We start from the raw sequence: 15989 nt of genomic DNA, 5'->3' as shown, positions 1-15989 counted from the left end.
CATGCTAGGAATATTTTGCCTCATTATAAGAGATAAGCAGTAGTTCCTATATTTCTTGCCCAAATGCAATTTGACATTGAGTACAAGGACCTATGGAAACACCTGGTTGAGTTCAAATGAAAAGGTCACTAGAAGAAGAGAAGAGGTAGCACCTCAAATTATGGTAAGTGAGTTCATGTTTTCATTACTCAGACTGACATGATACCTTAAATTACTCTCTTTTGGAAGGGACAGGCTTTGTTGGTTCTTGTAGTAGGCATCCCTCAAGTTCTCATAATTCTGAGTTGTTTTTAGAATTGTTTACCATTCTTTTCTCCGACGTTGTCATAGCAATTCTCTCTAGAAGTTTTGTCACTCCAGACACTGTCATTTCTATTAGGTCTAGGTCTCCAACTTGGAGCTAAAACTCATCTCAAGGATTGTCAGTAGGAATAAGGATGCCCAGTAGGATTTCTAGAATCATACAGGTCTTTATAGATCAGCTGGTCATCTTAAAGGATCAACTGAGATAGCCATTGATGTGGATGGCTTAGTTCTCTCTTTAAGACAGAACCTGCCTTAAGGAGTTGATAGCCTTCAGCTTCAGGTGTCTTCAGGATCTGGCTTAGAGTTCAAGTGGAAGGCATGTGCTTCCTGGCAGCTGCTAGCCAATGATTAAACAAAGCAGGAATCCAATAGCTGGCCATTTTGGGGTAGCACAGGGCTCTTCTATGTGCAATTTTTGCATAGGAGCTCCCAGGTGTGTTGGCCAAGATTTTGTCAGAGCTACACCACAGTTGAAACTCTTTGAATCAAACTTCCTTTCTCTCTGCTGGTATGAGACCTATATCATGGTCTGAAGCTCTCCCTACCTACTCATGTCACTCTCCCTTTTATCTTTCATGGGTATTACTCCCATAAATGTCTTGAACTCCTAATTGTGTCTCGCATGCGCTTCCAAGGGACCCATCGAACACAGTGACCACCTCTCCCCACTCCCATCTGAGTTTTACAGTTAGAGAACTGAGATTCATAGAGCTGAAGTGACTTACACAGGATTCTTCAGCTAGCTAGTAACGTAGTCAGTATGACAACCCAAATTTTGTGACTTTCAGTTCAGTATTCTTTCTCAGGCTTCAGTCTTCCATGTACAACTACAACCATGTATGCAGAAAACACATTATGCTATATCTTTTTATTCCCATGCTGTCATTTACCTGAACATTAATTTATTTTTGCTTTTGTTAAATCTCTACCTTAGCCCTGAACGAAGAAATATCTGTAAAATTTTCATTCTTATATGCCAGTTTCATATTTTAATCATGCAAATCAAAGAAAGAAATATACTACCATTAAAAAAGTTTGAGTGTGTACTACCTAAAGTTTCATTATGCACTTTCAGTGATGGGTGAATGACACATTTTAAAACACTGTATGATATAACTTGCTGCTTTCTAGGACACATAAGGCAGAGAAGAAAAGGGGAGAGGAAGGGAGGATGAAAGGAAGGAAGAAAGGAAGGAAGAAGGGTGAAATATTTATGGCTGAGGAAGGAATGATCTTTAATAACTGCTTCATATTTCCTGCCAAGCCTTTGTCTGACCTCCACCGAGTCAGAAAACATCTTTTATTTATCAGTTGCCTAAAAACCAAACTGAATATATTCAAATGTAAATTAAGAAACAAGATTCTCTTCCTCAAAAAGTTGACTCATTTATCTCCCAAATGGACTGAAGTGGTCCATTTTGAGCAAATTACTGAAGAAGATGCACACTACACTTAAAAGCAGTAGCTCTGATCTTCATCTTAAGAAGTGTTTGAATGTACATACTTCCTAAGAGGTTTAAGTAGCATTTCCTTTCTCATTTAAATATACCCATTATTAAAACGAAATAAGATGTTTTCATTGATTCAAGAAATTGAAGAATATAATTACAACAATCTTTCACCTTTGTTACTATTCTTTTGGTTTCAGAGCTTTATAATGATCATGATTCTGTTGTACTAATGAAATAAAACTGGGGTTAGAACTCATGTTATATAATAATTTAATAGATTCTTAGTATTGTAGTGATAACTTAACACTCCTCTTTCATTCTTTGGAGATGGCATTATTCAGAGCCAGTGCCAAACAGATATTACTAATTTAGAAGCCATTTTGTGAATTCCTAAACAAATGTTCTTTTCAGAGAAAGAAGAGGTATAAAATAACCTTAATAGAATACTAGTTTCTAGAATGTCACAAATTTTAAAGGCCTGGAGTTTGAAGATAAAGATTCAAGTTGTGTTTTATGTAATTAGAAAGGTGGCTATACATTTAAGAAAAAATTATTTTGCACATTCCATCACTACATATCACTTAGCTTGTAAAGTGAATTTACCCAACATGAATACACTTCACACCAGTCCAGTTGAGGATACTATACACATTATCATTCACAGATAATCATCCATTTCTGTGCCTATACATTTTGATGTGGTTACTTAATTTACCATGTTCAAACCTACTCTGGCAACTGGCTTGAAAAGGTCTGGTAGCAGTCTGCTTCTGAAAGGACAAATCTAGTACTGATGTGCACACACACTTGGATCAGTTGGGAGTGTCAGTTTCCTGTGTACCCTGTCCCTTGGTTTATATTTCAAACCCAATCAAAATAGTTTATATTTCAAATCCAATTTTAATCTAGGAATAATAAGTGAAGAATCACATCAAATCATCTTTTAAATCAGGAAAGGACATAGCTTCACAGCTAAAACAAAGACAGCATAATTGGAAACAAGGCTACAATGTTCAGATTTTAGTATTTACTGAACTAATTTTTCCAAGCTTCTAGAGAACACATTAGGTACTTCATGTATTTCCATTTTGGATGATTATAGATGACACAAACTAAATAGAATATGTTGCCCAGGGACACTTAAACTCTTCTTGTTCTTACCAGGTTAGCAAGCATGTAGTGATAACCTCTTGAATGTTTCCCCAGGATCAAACCTCTTGAATGTTTCCCCTGGATTACAACCTGTAGAAAGAAGAAATAAGAAATATTATTTATTCAAGAAGGTCATTTTCAATTGAGCAATCAATGGAATGGCTAGAACAAAGCTTTTAAATGATTGGCAAAGTGTGAGGTCTGTTGAATACACTAAAATCATAGTTAATTGGTTCAGATTTATTTTTGTTTCATTTCACTTTCAGCCAGCTAAAACAAGAAGAATTGCCGATATCAAAGTTAAAATGTCAAAACAAGGGGAAAAAAAAACCTCTCTAAACTTCCAGGTCAGTAGCATCATTGTCACTTAAAATAGATGGCAAAAGCAATGAAGCTGATGATCCCTCACCCATGAACTGGATTTCTGTACTTAGCTGTTGAGATGGAAAATGAGCTGAATTTTGCATACAAATTAGAAAATGGAATGTACAGCACATTTTTTTGTTATCTGGGATGCTTAGGGAATAGAACACTCAAGGAATGGGGTTAATGGGATTTTCAGGTTAACTGAGGTTGCTTTTGCTTATTGAAGACTTTTTAAAAATGCTTGCCTTCCTTTTCCTGTCATAATATAAAAGACTTGTGACCATCTGTACAACTTTTGGTGCTGATCTTGATGCTTTAGGGCCTTCAAGGGTAGGGAGGGTTTCCCTCAGTGGACATTTTCCTGGAAACGTTTGGTTGTCACAATGGAGATGAGTGCTATTCACATTTAGTGGGTAGAGGCCAGGGATGCTGCTAGATATCTGGTGATGCTCAGGATAGTCCTTACGACCCAGAATTATCTGGCCAAAACTGTCATTAGTGCTGAGGCTGAGAAACCCTTCCTCAGGGTCAGCAACCTTATCACAATTTTCATGATGAACCCTGTACTTAATACTAAGCCTAACAGTTTACAAACTACATGTTTATTGTCAAAATATGTGAATGGGCTTAATATTTTTCAACTGAGTGTACTGGATGGAAGTTGGAAGTTTTTGACTAAATACTTGTAGCAAAATACAAGAAGAATTCTGTTTAATTGAGGATTTCATAAAATGTCATTTCATTGTGTACTGACTATGTGCAAGGCACTATACTGGATGCAGGTGGTAGGGATGGGGTAACTTAGTGCTTAAAGACACAAACAGAGGTGGAACCAGGTTTTATGCCAGCTTGAAGCTAACAACAATTTTGGGAGCCCTCTTTAAGAAAAATAATACAAAATTATAAATGCAGTATTTGGAACAGGGCCTTGGAAAGAAGCCATAGAAGTAAGAGCCCATTAAGCTTAAGCTTCATGATAAATTCCTCTCTGGATGCATCTGTCAAAAGTTTTTAGGCCCAGCTGTAGTTGTGCATACTGAATGCTACCGCTTGGCAAGCTGAGTACATACGGGAGGACTGGATTTGATTTGTGGCCTTTCCTAAAAGCCTGGCATGGTGACATGGGTCTATAGTCCCAACTACCCATGGCATGGAAACAAAAGGATCATAGCACATTGAGACCCTGTCAGAAACACAACATACACAGACATACATATCCTGCAAAAGATAGGGTTGGAAAAACCTTGAGAAGGGGCGTGTAGGTGGCATAGTAGTTAAGGCGCTGGACTCTCACATGGCCAATCATGGGTTCAAGTCCTAGACCTGACAGCTTAAAAATGATGCCGGGAGTATGTGCATGTATGCCCAAAATCCCAGGAGGAGAATGAAGGAGAGGGGATTGGGTTTGAGTATTCCCCCCAGGGGGTGATTTCTCACTTTCCTTCTCACTATCTCTCTGTCTCCTTCTGGCAAGTACACATGTCCTATGGCAAAAAGTTAAGAAATTAAAAAAAACGACAACTTGGGGAGTCATCAAAATTATATACATGTCAAACCAGAACTATATACAAGGCCGTAATAATAATAAAGACAGCTGCCCTTATTTGAGCACCTAGTATATACCACACACTGTACCAGGTGATTTATGTATGTTTAATCTCCAAAATAATTCCACTGATGAATTATCATTGGTCTCATTTTATAGATGAGAAATTTCAGACAAAGAGAATTTAAGCCAAAGCCACACAGCTAGGAAGTGGTAAAGCTGGAGTTAGAGCCTTGGTTTGTCTCCCTCTAGAACCTATACTCTTGGCAGTATGCAGTATGGTTTCTCAGTATGTATGTACCAAATGCCAAAGCCAGTAATTTGTTTAAATTCTTAGAGATGATGAAGAAGAGATATCTAAGGCCTGAGATGAACAGGGAAGGCTTCATGGAGAAGAAAAGGTTTAAGCTGACATACAGAAGTAGAACCGTACATGTGAATATCATGCTTATCATACCAGTATAACAAGTCCTTGAGTCATTTTAAATGCTGAGAGTTGAGAGAGAGAGAACATGAAAGAGCTTAGTTTTTGATTAATTTAAAATATGAACTGCATTTCTGACTGATTATTTATGGAGGAAATGAAAGGTTAATGAATATCTTGAGAAGGTGATTTCTCATGGTGCCATGACACAAAATGAGCTGTTGCATATCTACTGGGATGTATTCTTCGGTGTCTGCTTGTGAGAAACATCCTGGCTGGTGACATTTGTTAACTTTGGTGGCAAGTTGGGACTATACATTTGTTGAATTTTTAATTCACTGACAGTCCTCAACATAATAAAATAATAGAGTTTCAAGTTCTGCCAGAAAAATGAGCAATATAAAGGACATTTGACAAAGCATAGAGAGAAATAAAGAAAGGAACCCAAAAAACAATGAAGTAGCAAGTCTCTCACCAGGAGCAAAGTTCAATGTGCTTGTGAGAATATGGGAAAGCTAGAGGTAGCAGTAGAAAATGTTGTTGTTGTGAGAAGAGCCCTGGATGAGATTTCAGGAACCTGCCTTTATCATTTACCCACTATTGATTGTGGGCAAGTCTCTCAACTTTCCTGAGCCTCCATTTCTTTACCTGTAATCTGGCCCTTCCTATTTCAGCACCATTGCCAGGATTAAATGGCATAACATCTACAAAAGTGTTTGAGACATATAAAGTATATGATGTGATATAAACTTGGGAAGTGGTCATTAAGGCATTGTTTTTCGGGCCTGGAAAGTGCAGTGGTTAAGGTGCTGGACTCCCACATGGCCGGCCATGGTTTGAGTCCCAGATCTGGCAGCTTGTTTTCTTACTTTTCCTTTCTCTCTCTCTCTGGTCAAATTAAAAATAATAATAATAACAAATAAAATAAATAATTGTTAAAAAAAAGACATTGTTTTTCAGGTTCAGAGAAACTGGAAGCTATTGGAATATCCACTTTATGCCTAGATGGTCTGTTCAGAACAAACTCATGTATCTGAAGGTAGTTTTCTCACATCACCCTTCCAAACCTTAGCCTTAAACTGGAAGAGATGGGAAAGTTATCTAAAGATAGGAACATTTAGATGTCACAAAGTTGCTGCACTGAAGCCCATAATTAACTTCTCATCCTTGCTTTCAGTGCCTTCTTCACTTTTATTCGACATACAGTTCTTACCAAACTTGGTTCTCCAGTTCACAGTAAATTAAGAGCTTCAATCTAGAAGAAGTGAGTATGGAGGCAGGGAGTAATATTAGAAAGATGTACATTAGTAGCAAAGGAAGTGACTGATTTAACAGAGAAGGAAAAAGCCAGACATTATACCAGTGCACAGTATAATCATGGATGTTCATTGTGAATGCCTGAGTCATCAGCCTATGCTTTATTTTGTTCAGTCATTTCTGCTGAAAACCCAAGGACATGTGCAATATATTTTAGTGGAGATTTCCATCAGAAATGCTCAAAGTCCAGTACTTAAGAGAGTAAACATTAGGTATCAGGACATCTTATTCATGTGGAATAGCTTCAATCCTACTGCTGTGAGTTAAGTGAGGTTTCGCTGCAAAAAGTGTCATATTTTGCTCTCAGTCTTTCCCTTTTTGAATTTTTGGTGCAGGGCTTGTGGAAATGGGGTGGGATGGGAGGGTTGTATGTAATATGGTACACAAAAGAACTAGTTAGCAGCAGAGAGTCTTGTTCAGTTAATTCTCAATCTTTATTCTTTTCATCTGTTACAGATGAACAAGGAATAAATTGTACCCTCAGTTATTTAATAATTCTGATAACCAGGAGAATATTCAACTTTGCTTTTACAGTAATTATAATAGCTCTTTCTGAATTAGTTTCAGAACTTCAAGGATAAAAGCTGCTTCTATAGTCAACTGTGAAATTCAAGGAAGCTATACTAAGTTCCCAAATCCATGTTCTGTCTTCACTCTGCCTTTGTAAGGTGTGTTGGAGATGATGGATGGCTTGATATGATGGCAGGTATGATAAATGTAATAAGGGGAAATGTGGGAAATGTAGATAAAATTAATTGTCTTAAGGAAATTTATTTTTATCCTCATATGTAGAATCTGAAAGGAAAAAAAGTCAAAATTCTGATTCCTTGAAGCTTAAACAACAGTTTCATTTGCAGAAGAAAGTTTTTACATACTAACACACCAAGTCATGTATATGCAGCATCAAATTATTTGTCAAAGAAGTCAGTGAATCATAGTCTACCTACTTGGGGGAGACTTCCCTTTACTGACTCCCCATGCACTTATCTGTGAAATCAGGGACTGGGATCACTGAGTAGTTAAAAGTAATTCTGAAAATATTCAGTTTTTTTTTTTGATGTAAAAAGCCCTTTCTTTTTCAATCTAATGTTTAATCTAGACATTTTCATATTTTTAGAATATGAAATGAAATTGCTCCACAAGACTACTTGAGAGAGGCCCACAGATCCTTTGGGAGGCAAAAGCATCTGTTTTTCTATGCTCACATTTTACAAAAAAAATGTGTGTGAAGAAGTGTGTATGTTTTCTCCCCCCTTAGATCCATCTGGTATGCAGATTAGGTTATTTGCAGACCTAAGTATCTCCATGTTTGGATTTTCTACATCAGTGCCAAAAAAGGATCTATGTATAAAGATTGATCTTGCTTTGAGTACAGAACATGCCTTGATGTTCACCTTAATCTGTGTCTCTTTGATTTAGGCACCCTGTGACTGTTAGGGGGAGCTGGGAGATAAGTATGTCTGGGGAGATTTCTGGTTTTAATTCACTAGGTTTTCTTCATTTATTGTATGGATATTTTCTCTGTAAGAAAAAGCTATTTGACCACATTTTATATGTTCAAAGAGGAGACTGTTTCCAGCCACCCTCTCCTGTTTTGCTCCCTTAGGTTTTTTGTTTTGTTTTGTTTTGTTTTTAAAAATGTTGTATGGCATCCTATTTCATTTCAGTTGTGTTGGAGTTGAAAGAGTGGTATGCTAGAAGAATCAGCCTTAGAATATATCACACCTTCTCAAATGAATCTTCAATATGATAAATAGTGCTCATTTACTTTTTTTCAGTTTTTAGATTTTTGCCATTGGGTACGTGTGCTTGCTAGAGAGAGACAGAGAGTGCCATTAGGCACGAGAGAGAGAGAGAGAGAGAGAGAGAGAGAGAGAGAGGGAGAGAGAGGAGAGAGAGAGAGAGAGAGAGAGAGAGAGAGAGAAATCACTCCTTTGGGGAATGGCCATGATGCAATCCTTTCTCCTCCATTCTCCTCCTGAGATCTTGGGCATGTGTGCACATGCTCCCAGCATGATTTTTCAAGTCACCAAGTCCGGGACTTGAATCATAGTCTGCCATGTGGGAGTCCAGCACCTTAACCACCACAGTACCTGCTGGCCCCTGCATTCGTTTTCTTGAAAGAAAACCTCAAGCTGCTGAATTGCTTGCGTCTTAGTAAATACATATGCGAAGTCAATTCTGTTAGAATTCCTTCCTAATAATCTCAATCTGCACACATATGCTTTCCTCTAACTGAATGACAGTGCTTCTTATTGCAGTCATCTGACTTGAATAAATGTGCTGGTTTAGTGAGGCAGAGAAGAGCCAATCACCCATACCAAAGTCAGCCCATTGGCAGTGAGGGTAGGGATGATGCAGACGGAGAAAGAAAGGCTGAAGTTTTTCATAAAGAAGGAAAATGGTAGTATAGCCAAAGAATCTCATCAATGCTTATGCTGTCTACAGAGGAGCTAATGCACAGAGAAGGCAACTGAATAAAGCTTCAAATAAAATGCTAGGGTATGAAGATTAGAGGGCAAGGATTTCACCAAAGAAGGTGTCTTTGGGAAGTTTCACTTCCCAGACTTTAATGTTGCATTCACCATGACTGAATGAAATAGGTGGAAGATTTAATGCTGAACTGCAGGAAAAGCAAAGAACCCACACAAATAAGAGACAATAAATGACCACAAGTAAGTTATGGAGGTAACAGATCATATTCTTGCTCTTGGGGAGAAGGGACCATTTAAATGTGTGTTGACTTTTGTGGGAACATCTCATTGTCTTAAACCTAAAGCCAGTATTTCTTAGATTTCACTCCTTCACAGACTTTCTTAATGATTTATGTCTTATTCATATACCCCAGTACTATTATTTGCTTAATATCTTTTTTTTCTTTAGAGCTCTTCACTTTACTTAAATTTAACTGTGTCCAAAGTGGTAATATCCGTGAAACCATATACAAGAAAATAAACACAATTGTATGAAAATAGAATATATTCATCCACATGCAACTGAAAATCTTCTTATGTACTACCAGGGGCGGTGGGAAATATTGTCTTAAAGTAACCAGGTCTTAGAAAAGAATGCAAATCTTTTTCCCTGTGATGAAATGTTAAATTGCCTTAGTTCATCATTCACATCTTAAGAGTATCTCCACTTACTTCCAAAGGTTCTTGAACCTTGTAAAAGAGCAAAATAATAGGTAGAGTTATAGATGTAACAAATGATGCCTGGGACTGGGTACAAATGAAAGATCTGGACCTTGACCAAACCATCTCCTAAGGTAATTAACAGATACTGCCCCACCCAGAAAGCCTTGTCACTTTGGTTGGTTGGAGCTCTTGACCATGGGACCAATAATACTTTGAATATCCTCTCTTTTCTACCAGTTGTTTTTCTGTAAAATGATGTTATATCCAGATACCATGTACTTTTAAACAACATGCCTTTTCTTGGAGTACCGAATCTACAAGACTTTTCATAGTACCCTACTTGTATTTGAAAATATTCTAGATGTTTCTCCAGAGGATGAGTTGGGGGTGATTTTAACTAATATTCAGTCTGGAATAATACAGCAAAAGGAGATTAATTTCACTTTACTGTGAACACATACATGACTTTTGAAGCCTCTCTGTATTTGGCTTTGGTGATGCCCCCAAATTAGTGACAAATTTATTTTAGATAGTACATTTCAGTGACAATGTTCTTTTTTTTTCTTTTTTTGGAGAGGCGGGGTGCTAGAGGGCACGGGCGCGGGCCAGACAGAGACAGAAAGACAGAAAGCGAGAAATCACCCCCCAGGGGGGATGGTCACGCCACAATCCCTTCTCTTCCATTCTCCTCTCAGGAGGTGTGAGTTTTAAGCCACCGGGTCTGGGATGCGAACCACGGTCAATACATGGGAGTCCAGCGACAGCCATTATGCTAACTGCTGGTCCCGTGATGTATTCTTTTTTAAAGTTTACTGTGAACTACTTTTATACTTTTTATATTTACTCTCATGGCAACTTTTGTTTTAAAATTTACTACCTTATTCTAAATATCAAATTGTATGTTTGTCTTCTCTAAAGATTTTATAAGTCATTTGGTCCCAAAACATTACATTTATGAATTTCAGACAAAGGCCTACTGGAAGGACAACTGAGGAGAGAATGATTAACTCATAACCTGCTGTAGAAGGACAGTATGGGTGCCAAGAAGAAGGCTTGGGAAAGCTGGTAGACTCATTCCTTGGGTTTTAAAAAACTGAAAGGCAACATTTGACATATGACTGAGTAGTCACTTGTCTTATTTCCAGCCACAACCACTAGAAAATGAGTAGGATAAAACAGGATTTTCTTCATTGGCCCAGAAGTCATATCTCCCTATTTTTAGGTATTTATTAGGATCAAGAACTTTAGCATCACATCTAAACTGACACTTTACAATATTTAAACTTGGAAGAGTCTAAAACTCTCTATAGGTATGATCTCATTACCTTCAAATGAAGGGCAAGATGGTGGTGCAACAGTAAAACACGATGCTCCGTGAGGTTAACTGATATGGGAAGGTTCCAGATTTGTGCCTAGAGACCTCTGTGAATATGTCAGACACACGTGCCCATGATCTGGGGCTTGCTGAAGCTGGGGGTGGATTGTGGCATCAAGACCCTGTTGGGGATGTTGTCTTTCTTTCTCTCTCTTACTCACGGAAGAAAGATATAAATACCACAAAAGGTTCAAACAAATAGGTATGATGTACTAGAGAGACCCATGAACCTTGAAATTGGATCATTCTAGATTAAAATCCTGGCATTTATTTATTTATTAGCTCCATTATTGTGTGCAACATTGGAGCATGGATGGCAGGTAGAGTATCAAAAACTCGGATCCAGCCCAGAATTACAGAGCCTCCAAGCTGGAAAGGGAGAGAGAGAAAGACATGTGGGGAGGTGGAGGACGGGATGCTCTCTTTTCAAGCTCCCTAATTATACCTCTGAATACATTTTCTATTTGTGCCATGCTTCCAGCGTTCAACACCCTAATCTTTGAGATTTTATGATTGCTGAAGGAAGTGGGTGAACATATTTATATTTTCAAATAAATGTAAATATCTCTCAGAAACCCAATGTGGTTTTCGGGCCTTTGATTTTCAGGATAATGGCTTACTTGGCAGATTTTTTTTTTCCTCCTCTGGGAGCCGCCATTTAAGTAGGTCTCAATTTGCAAATGGATGACAAATGATAGAGGCCTCATTCACAGGAGGCAAAACACAGCATTCTCTTAATTCACAAATGTTTGGTTTGGTCTTTCACTCCTGCTATGTGGATCTGGCATTATCTTCCCTACTCTGACAGCTTATCCACCTTTGTCACCACACTGACAGGCTAAAAGTTTATGCATCTTAGGCTAAGTTACAGACTTTCAGCAAAACACAGGAAGCTCCTAAAAGGCAATTGTTGAATATTCAGGAATTTTGTGAGCCAGTTATTAAACCATCAGTAATTTAAAAGCAGCAGTGGTAGGAGTATTAATACCAAGGAAATCAGCCAATACTACAAATCATTTTTTTTCTTTTCCTGAGAGCTGGTTTACCAGCATACCACTGGCCTCGAAAAGAATATGGGTTGAAATCCCTAGGGAAAGGGATGAATACCTCTATTCACCACACTTCATTCTTCTCTTCTTTTAATGAACATTTGATGAGTGCGTGCTTTGTGCCAATTCTGGGGCTAGGCCCTGGAGAGACAGAGGTCACAAAAACCTGGTCCGTCGCCTGGAGGATCTCACACTCAAGTGAGAAAGACAGCCAAGTTAACAGACAATTATAACCCAGTGGGAGAAGTGTGAGAACAGAAATATGTACAAGGTACAACTGAGGAGAGAATGATTAACTCATAACCTGCTATAGATAGAAAGTACTTTGTCTCCATCTAAAGATCTAAAGAATTTTTTCCCGTGGCTTTCATAAGTGGGAACCTGACAAACAGGTAACTTAAATAGAATGCTATTTTGAAAACGAAGAGAGATGTATTTCAGAGGGCTATTTCTCTTGATTTCAGGAGAGCTTGCTGTTTTACAGTGCTTACACACTAGAGGAAAGATTTTTATTTAGAGCAACTCTAAGAGGTTGGAGTGATGGCAGCCAGGGATGACTCCATAAGAAATTGTGAGTGAAATGATTGGTGGGAAAAGCTAGGTTGGGGGGAGGGGGTTATAAATGTTTAGTCAGCAAATAGAATGGGGTCTGCTAAAGGCAATGCATCCCAGCTTTGTCTGTTATAATCTATGTAAACTTAGGAAAGTTACTTAACCTCATGGCTTTAGTTATCTCATCTATGAAATGGGGAATGTAATAGTTGAGAGGCAATAGAGTAGGGTGGTCAAGAGTACAGGCTAGACTGTGTGGCTTAGAATCCCTACTTTTCTGTGTCATTTTGGGCTTCAGTGAAACAGGTCTGTGAAAAAAGTCTATCATTAATATCACCTTTATAGAATAGCAGTGAGAAATACTTGAAATACTGTCTCTATCATTCTTAACACAGTGCCTGGTGCTTAGTCTACATTAGTTATATTCACCCTTCTGTATTGCAATGTCCCCTCCCTACATCCTTTCCTATAAAAGTCACATCCATCCTTCAAGGCTCAACTCATCGCCTCCTCCATGAAGCCTTCCCTGATTTCACAGTCTCCCACCCCAAAAGATAGAGGTTTCCTGCTGCTATGGTGTGGGGAGTATGGAGAGGCATCAGTGCTTGGGTACAGAGGAGCACTGGGACCACTGGTTAGGATAGCACTGGATTGGAGGTGGAGAGAAGGAACTGAGATTTGCACTTGGAATTCAGACATTTGAATTGAGGGTGCCAAAAGGAAAAGAGGCTAGGGGTAAACCAACACAGAAACTTGCACTGTTATCTTCTACTCCTCTCTTCCCTTCTTTCTCCAGCACTGTTCAGAACTACGAATTCAAACCACTCATGAAGGAGGTGTGTGTGCGTGTGCATGTGTGTGTGTGTGTGCACACATGTGTGTGTGTGGTGGGAGCGAGAGTTCCTGCCCAGAGACAAAGGAGCATTGGTCATAACCTAACTAAGCATGTATTTCCACCACAGGGGAGAAGGGAGATTGGGGGCAGATAGTAAGAGAGGGGTGAGCAGAAATTTAACAGTGTCAGCAAGATGGATTTCCTTTCCGCAACTGGACCTTGGCCTTATACATGCTTCATTTCAAGAGCAAGGAGGCATAGCTATTCTAGGCTTTCTTACATGAATCCACAGAGGCCTTGAGGGAAGAGAGAGAACTAAGAAACACAATCTACATTCCCTGGAGGCTCAGAGTACATAAATGTCTTAGGACAGTATTTGTTAAAGTGTACACTATGTGGATCACCTGGGGAATCTAAGAAATGGAGGCACTTGAGTTCCTCTCCAGAGAGTCTAATTCACAAGTCTAGGTTAGGGCCAGGGAGTCTGCATTTTAACATCTTCTCTTAGGTGATTCTGATGCACACTGAAATTTAAGAACCACCTTTCCATCTGCTAATAAACACACTTTTAAAAAGCTCAAAGGAGGACCCTCAGTGGTAGTCTCCTCATAAAAGGGGGATAAGAATGGAGACATCAAGTATATGGGGTGGGGGGTGAGCCCTCGGAGAGTTCCCATAGGGAGTCCTGGGCAAGGAGAGGACAGCCTGAGGACACTCACCCAGGCTCTGGGAAAGAAGCCAAAGGAAGAATTTCTGAAAGTTTCCAATTTTAAACAGATCTCCCCCAGAGACATATCCTGAGACAGAGATTTGAGGTGATTCCAGGAAGCTCTGGTAGAGGAGTGAGGAAATGAGACAGGGAAGGGAAAGAAGCCAACGTACGGGCACTAATGAGCAGATTGGCTTTGAGACTTCTGGAGTGGTGGGAAACACACCCAACAGAAAGGCCAGGAAGCTGGAGTCTTTGACTTTCAATATCCTTTCACCATTGGCTGATAGCTGCTGTCAGGAGCTAATCCCTCCTCAGTGTTCTGACTTGTCTCACCATCAGACTGGAAGGAAGCCTTCAAGTGGAGAATAACATGTACTGACAATATTGGGTTGTTGTAAAAGTCATGAAGTATTTTTTCTTTATTCTATGCAAAAAATAATGCATCATGACTCTCCCAACAACCCAATAGCATGCTATTGGCATGTAGAAATGGCTAGCGCTAAGGTAGACCACCAACAGCATGTGCACTGAAATAATCCTTTTGTCATACACACACACACATATTTGTAGTGCTTCTCAGTTTGCATATTGTCCTGACATACATTACTACAACTGATAGAATAAAACCATGAAGTGGGCAATAAAGCGCACTGGTTAGTGGACTCCAGAGTCAGACCTTCCTCTTCCTAGCTGAGGTGACCTTGGACAAGTCATTTTACCTTTCTGAACCTCAGTTTCCATGTCTGTAAAACAGGGATCATAATAACACTGGCTTTTAGGGTTATCATGAGGCCTAAACAAGGCAATACATTTGAAATTCCTAGCAAAGCATGTGTGATATAAAGGGATTTAATCAATGCTAATTCCCTTTTTCCTGCCCTTCTCTTTACTCATCTCATGTACCCCACAGCATATAGCCCTAGTGTGTGGCTCTCTAGTAGTGCTCAGTCAGTGTTTCTCTCTCTCTCTTTTTTTTTTTTTGCCTTAGGGCATGTGAACTCAGTGGAGAGAGAGAGAAAAGAGAGAGAGAGAGAGCGAGCGAGCGAGGAAAGTGAGAAATCACTACTCAGGGTGGATGGGCACACCACAATCCCTTCTCCATTCTCCTCTTGGGATTTTGGGCATGCATGCACATGCACCCAGCATGTGTTTCAAGCTGCCAGGTCTGGGACTCAAAATGTGATTGGCCATGTGGGAGTCCAGTGATGTAACTGCTATGACATCTGCAGACCCCTCAATAAATATTTCTAACACGGCCGTCTTAAAGGATATTATAGCTTGGAAAAAGGCCAGATTGCTTATGAAACAGTAAAAGGTGATGCCCTTTAAAATCATATAAAATCTAGACAAGTGTACTGAAGGGATGGGCACTGAACAAGTTCACACACAGAAGAAGAAAGAGCCAAGGAAGGTTTTCCTCTGGAGAGGAAGGAGGGCTCTTTTAGATTACATTTTTATTTATGTATTTATTAAATATGTTTTTTGAGAGAGTTTTGCTTTATGGTGTGTATGCTTGCTGGAGAGACAGAAACAGACAGAAAGTGAGAAATCACTCCCCAGGAGGGATGGTCATGCCTCAATCCTTTCTCTTCCACTTTCTTCTTGGGATCTGAGGAACGTATGCACACATGCCTGGCATGAGTTTCAAGTTGCCGGGTCTGGGACTTGAACTGTGGTCAGCCATGTGGAAGTTCGGTGCCTTAACCACCATGCCACCTGCTGAGTGCTAAACTAGGTTTTTTTTTTTTTTTTTTTTTTTAGGTTTTT

At 39.2% G+C, this 15989-nt stretch overlaps 1 protein-coding gene across 1 annotated transcript in view; it reads right to left on the bottom strand.

Moving 5' to 3' along the window:
- LOC102479432 (glutamate receptor 3-like) overlaps positions 1-15989 on the bottom strand; it is a gene marked incomplete at its 3' end in the record, with an annotated part of 226257 nt that overhangs the window by 31055 nt on the left and 179213 nt on the right. Inside the window, 1 exon segment of the mRNA XM_014583127.2 lies at positions 2919-2971. Coding sequence (XP_014438613.1) covers positions 2919-2971 — 53 coding nt within the window.

This window comes from Tupaia chinensis, unplaced genomic scaffold (genome assembly GCF_000334495.1).
Source record: "Tupaia chinensis unplaced genomic scaffold, TupChi_1.0 Scaffold144062_1, whole genome shotgun sequence".
In the NCBI taxonomy this organism is placed as follows: domain Eukaryota; kingdom Metazoa; phylum Chordata; class Mammalia; order Scandentia; family Tupaiidae; genus Tupaia; species Tupaia belangeri.
Note: the sequence above shows the minus strand (reverse complement) of the source record. Positions and strands in the feature narration are given on the sequence as shown.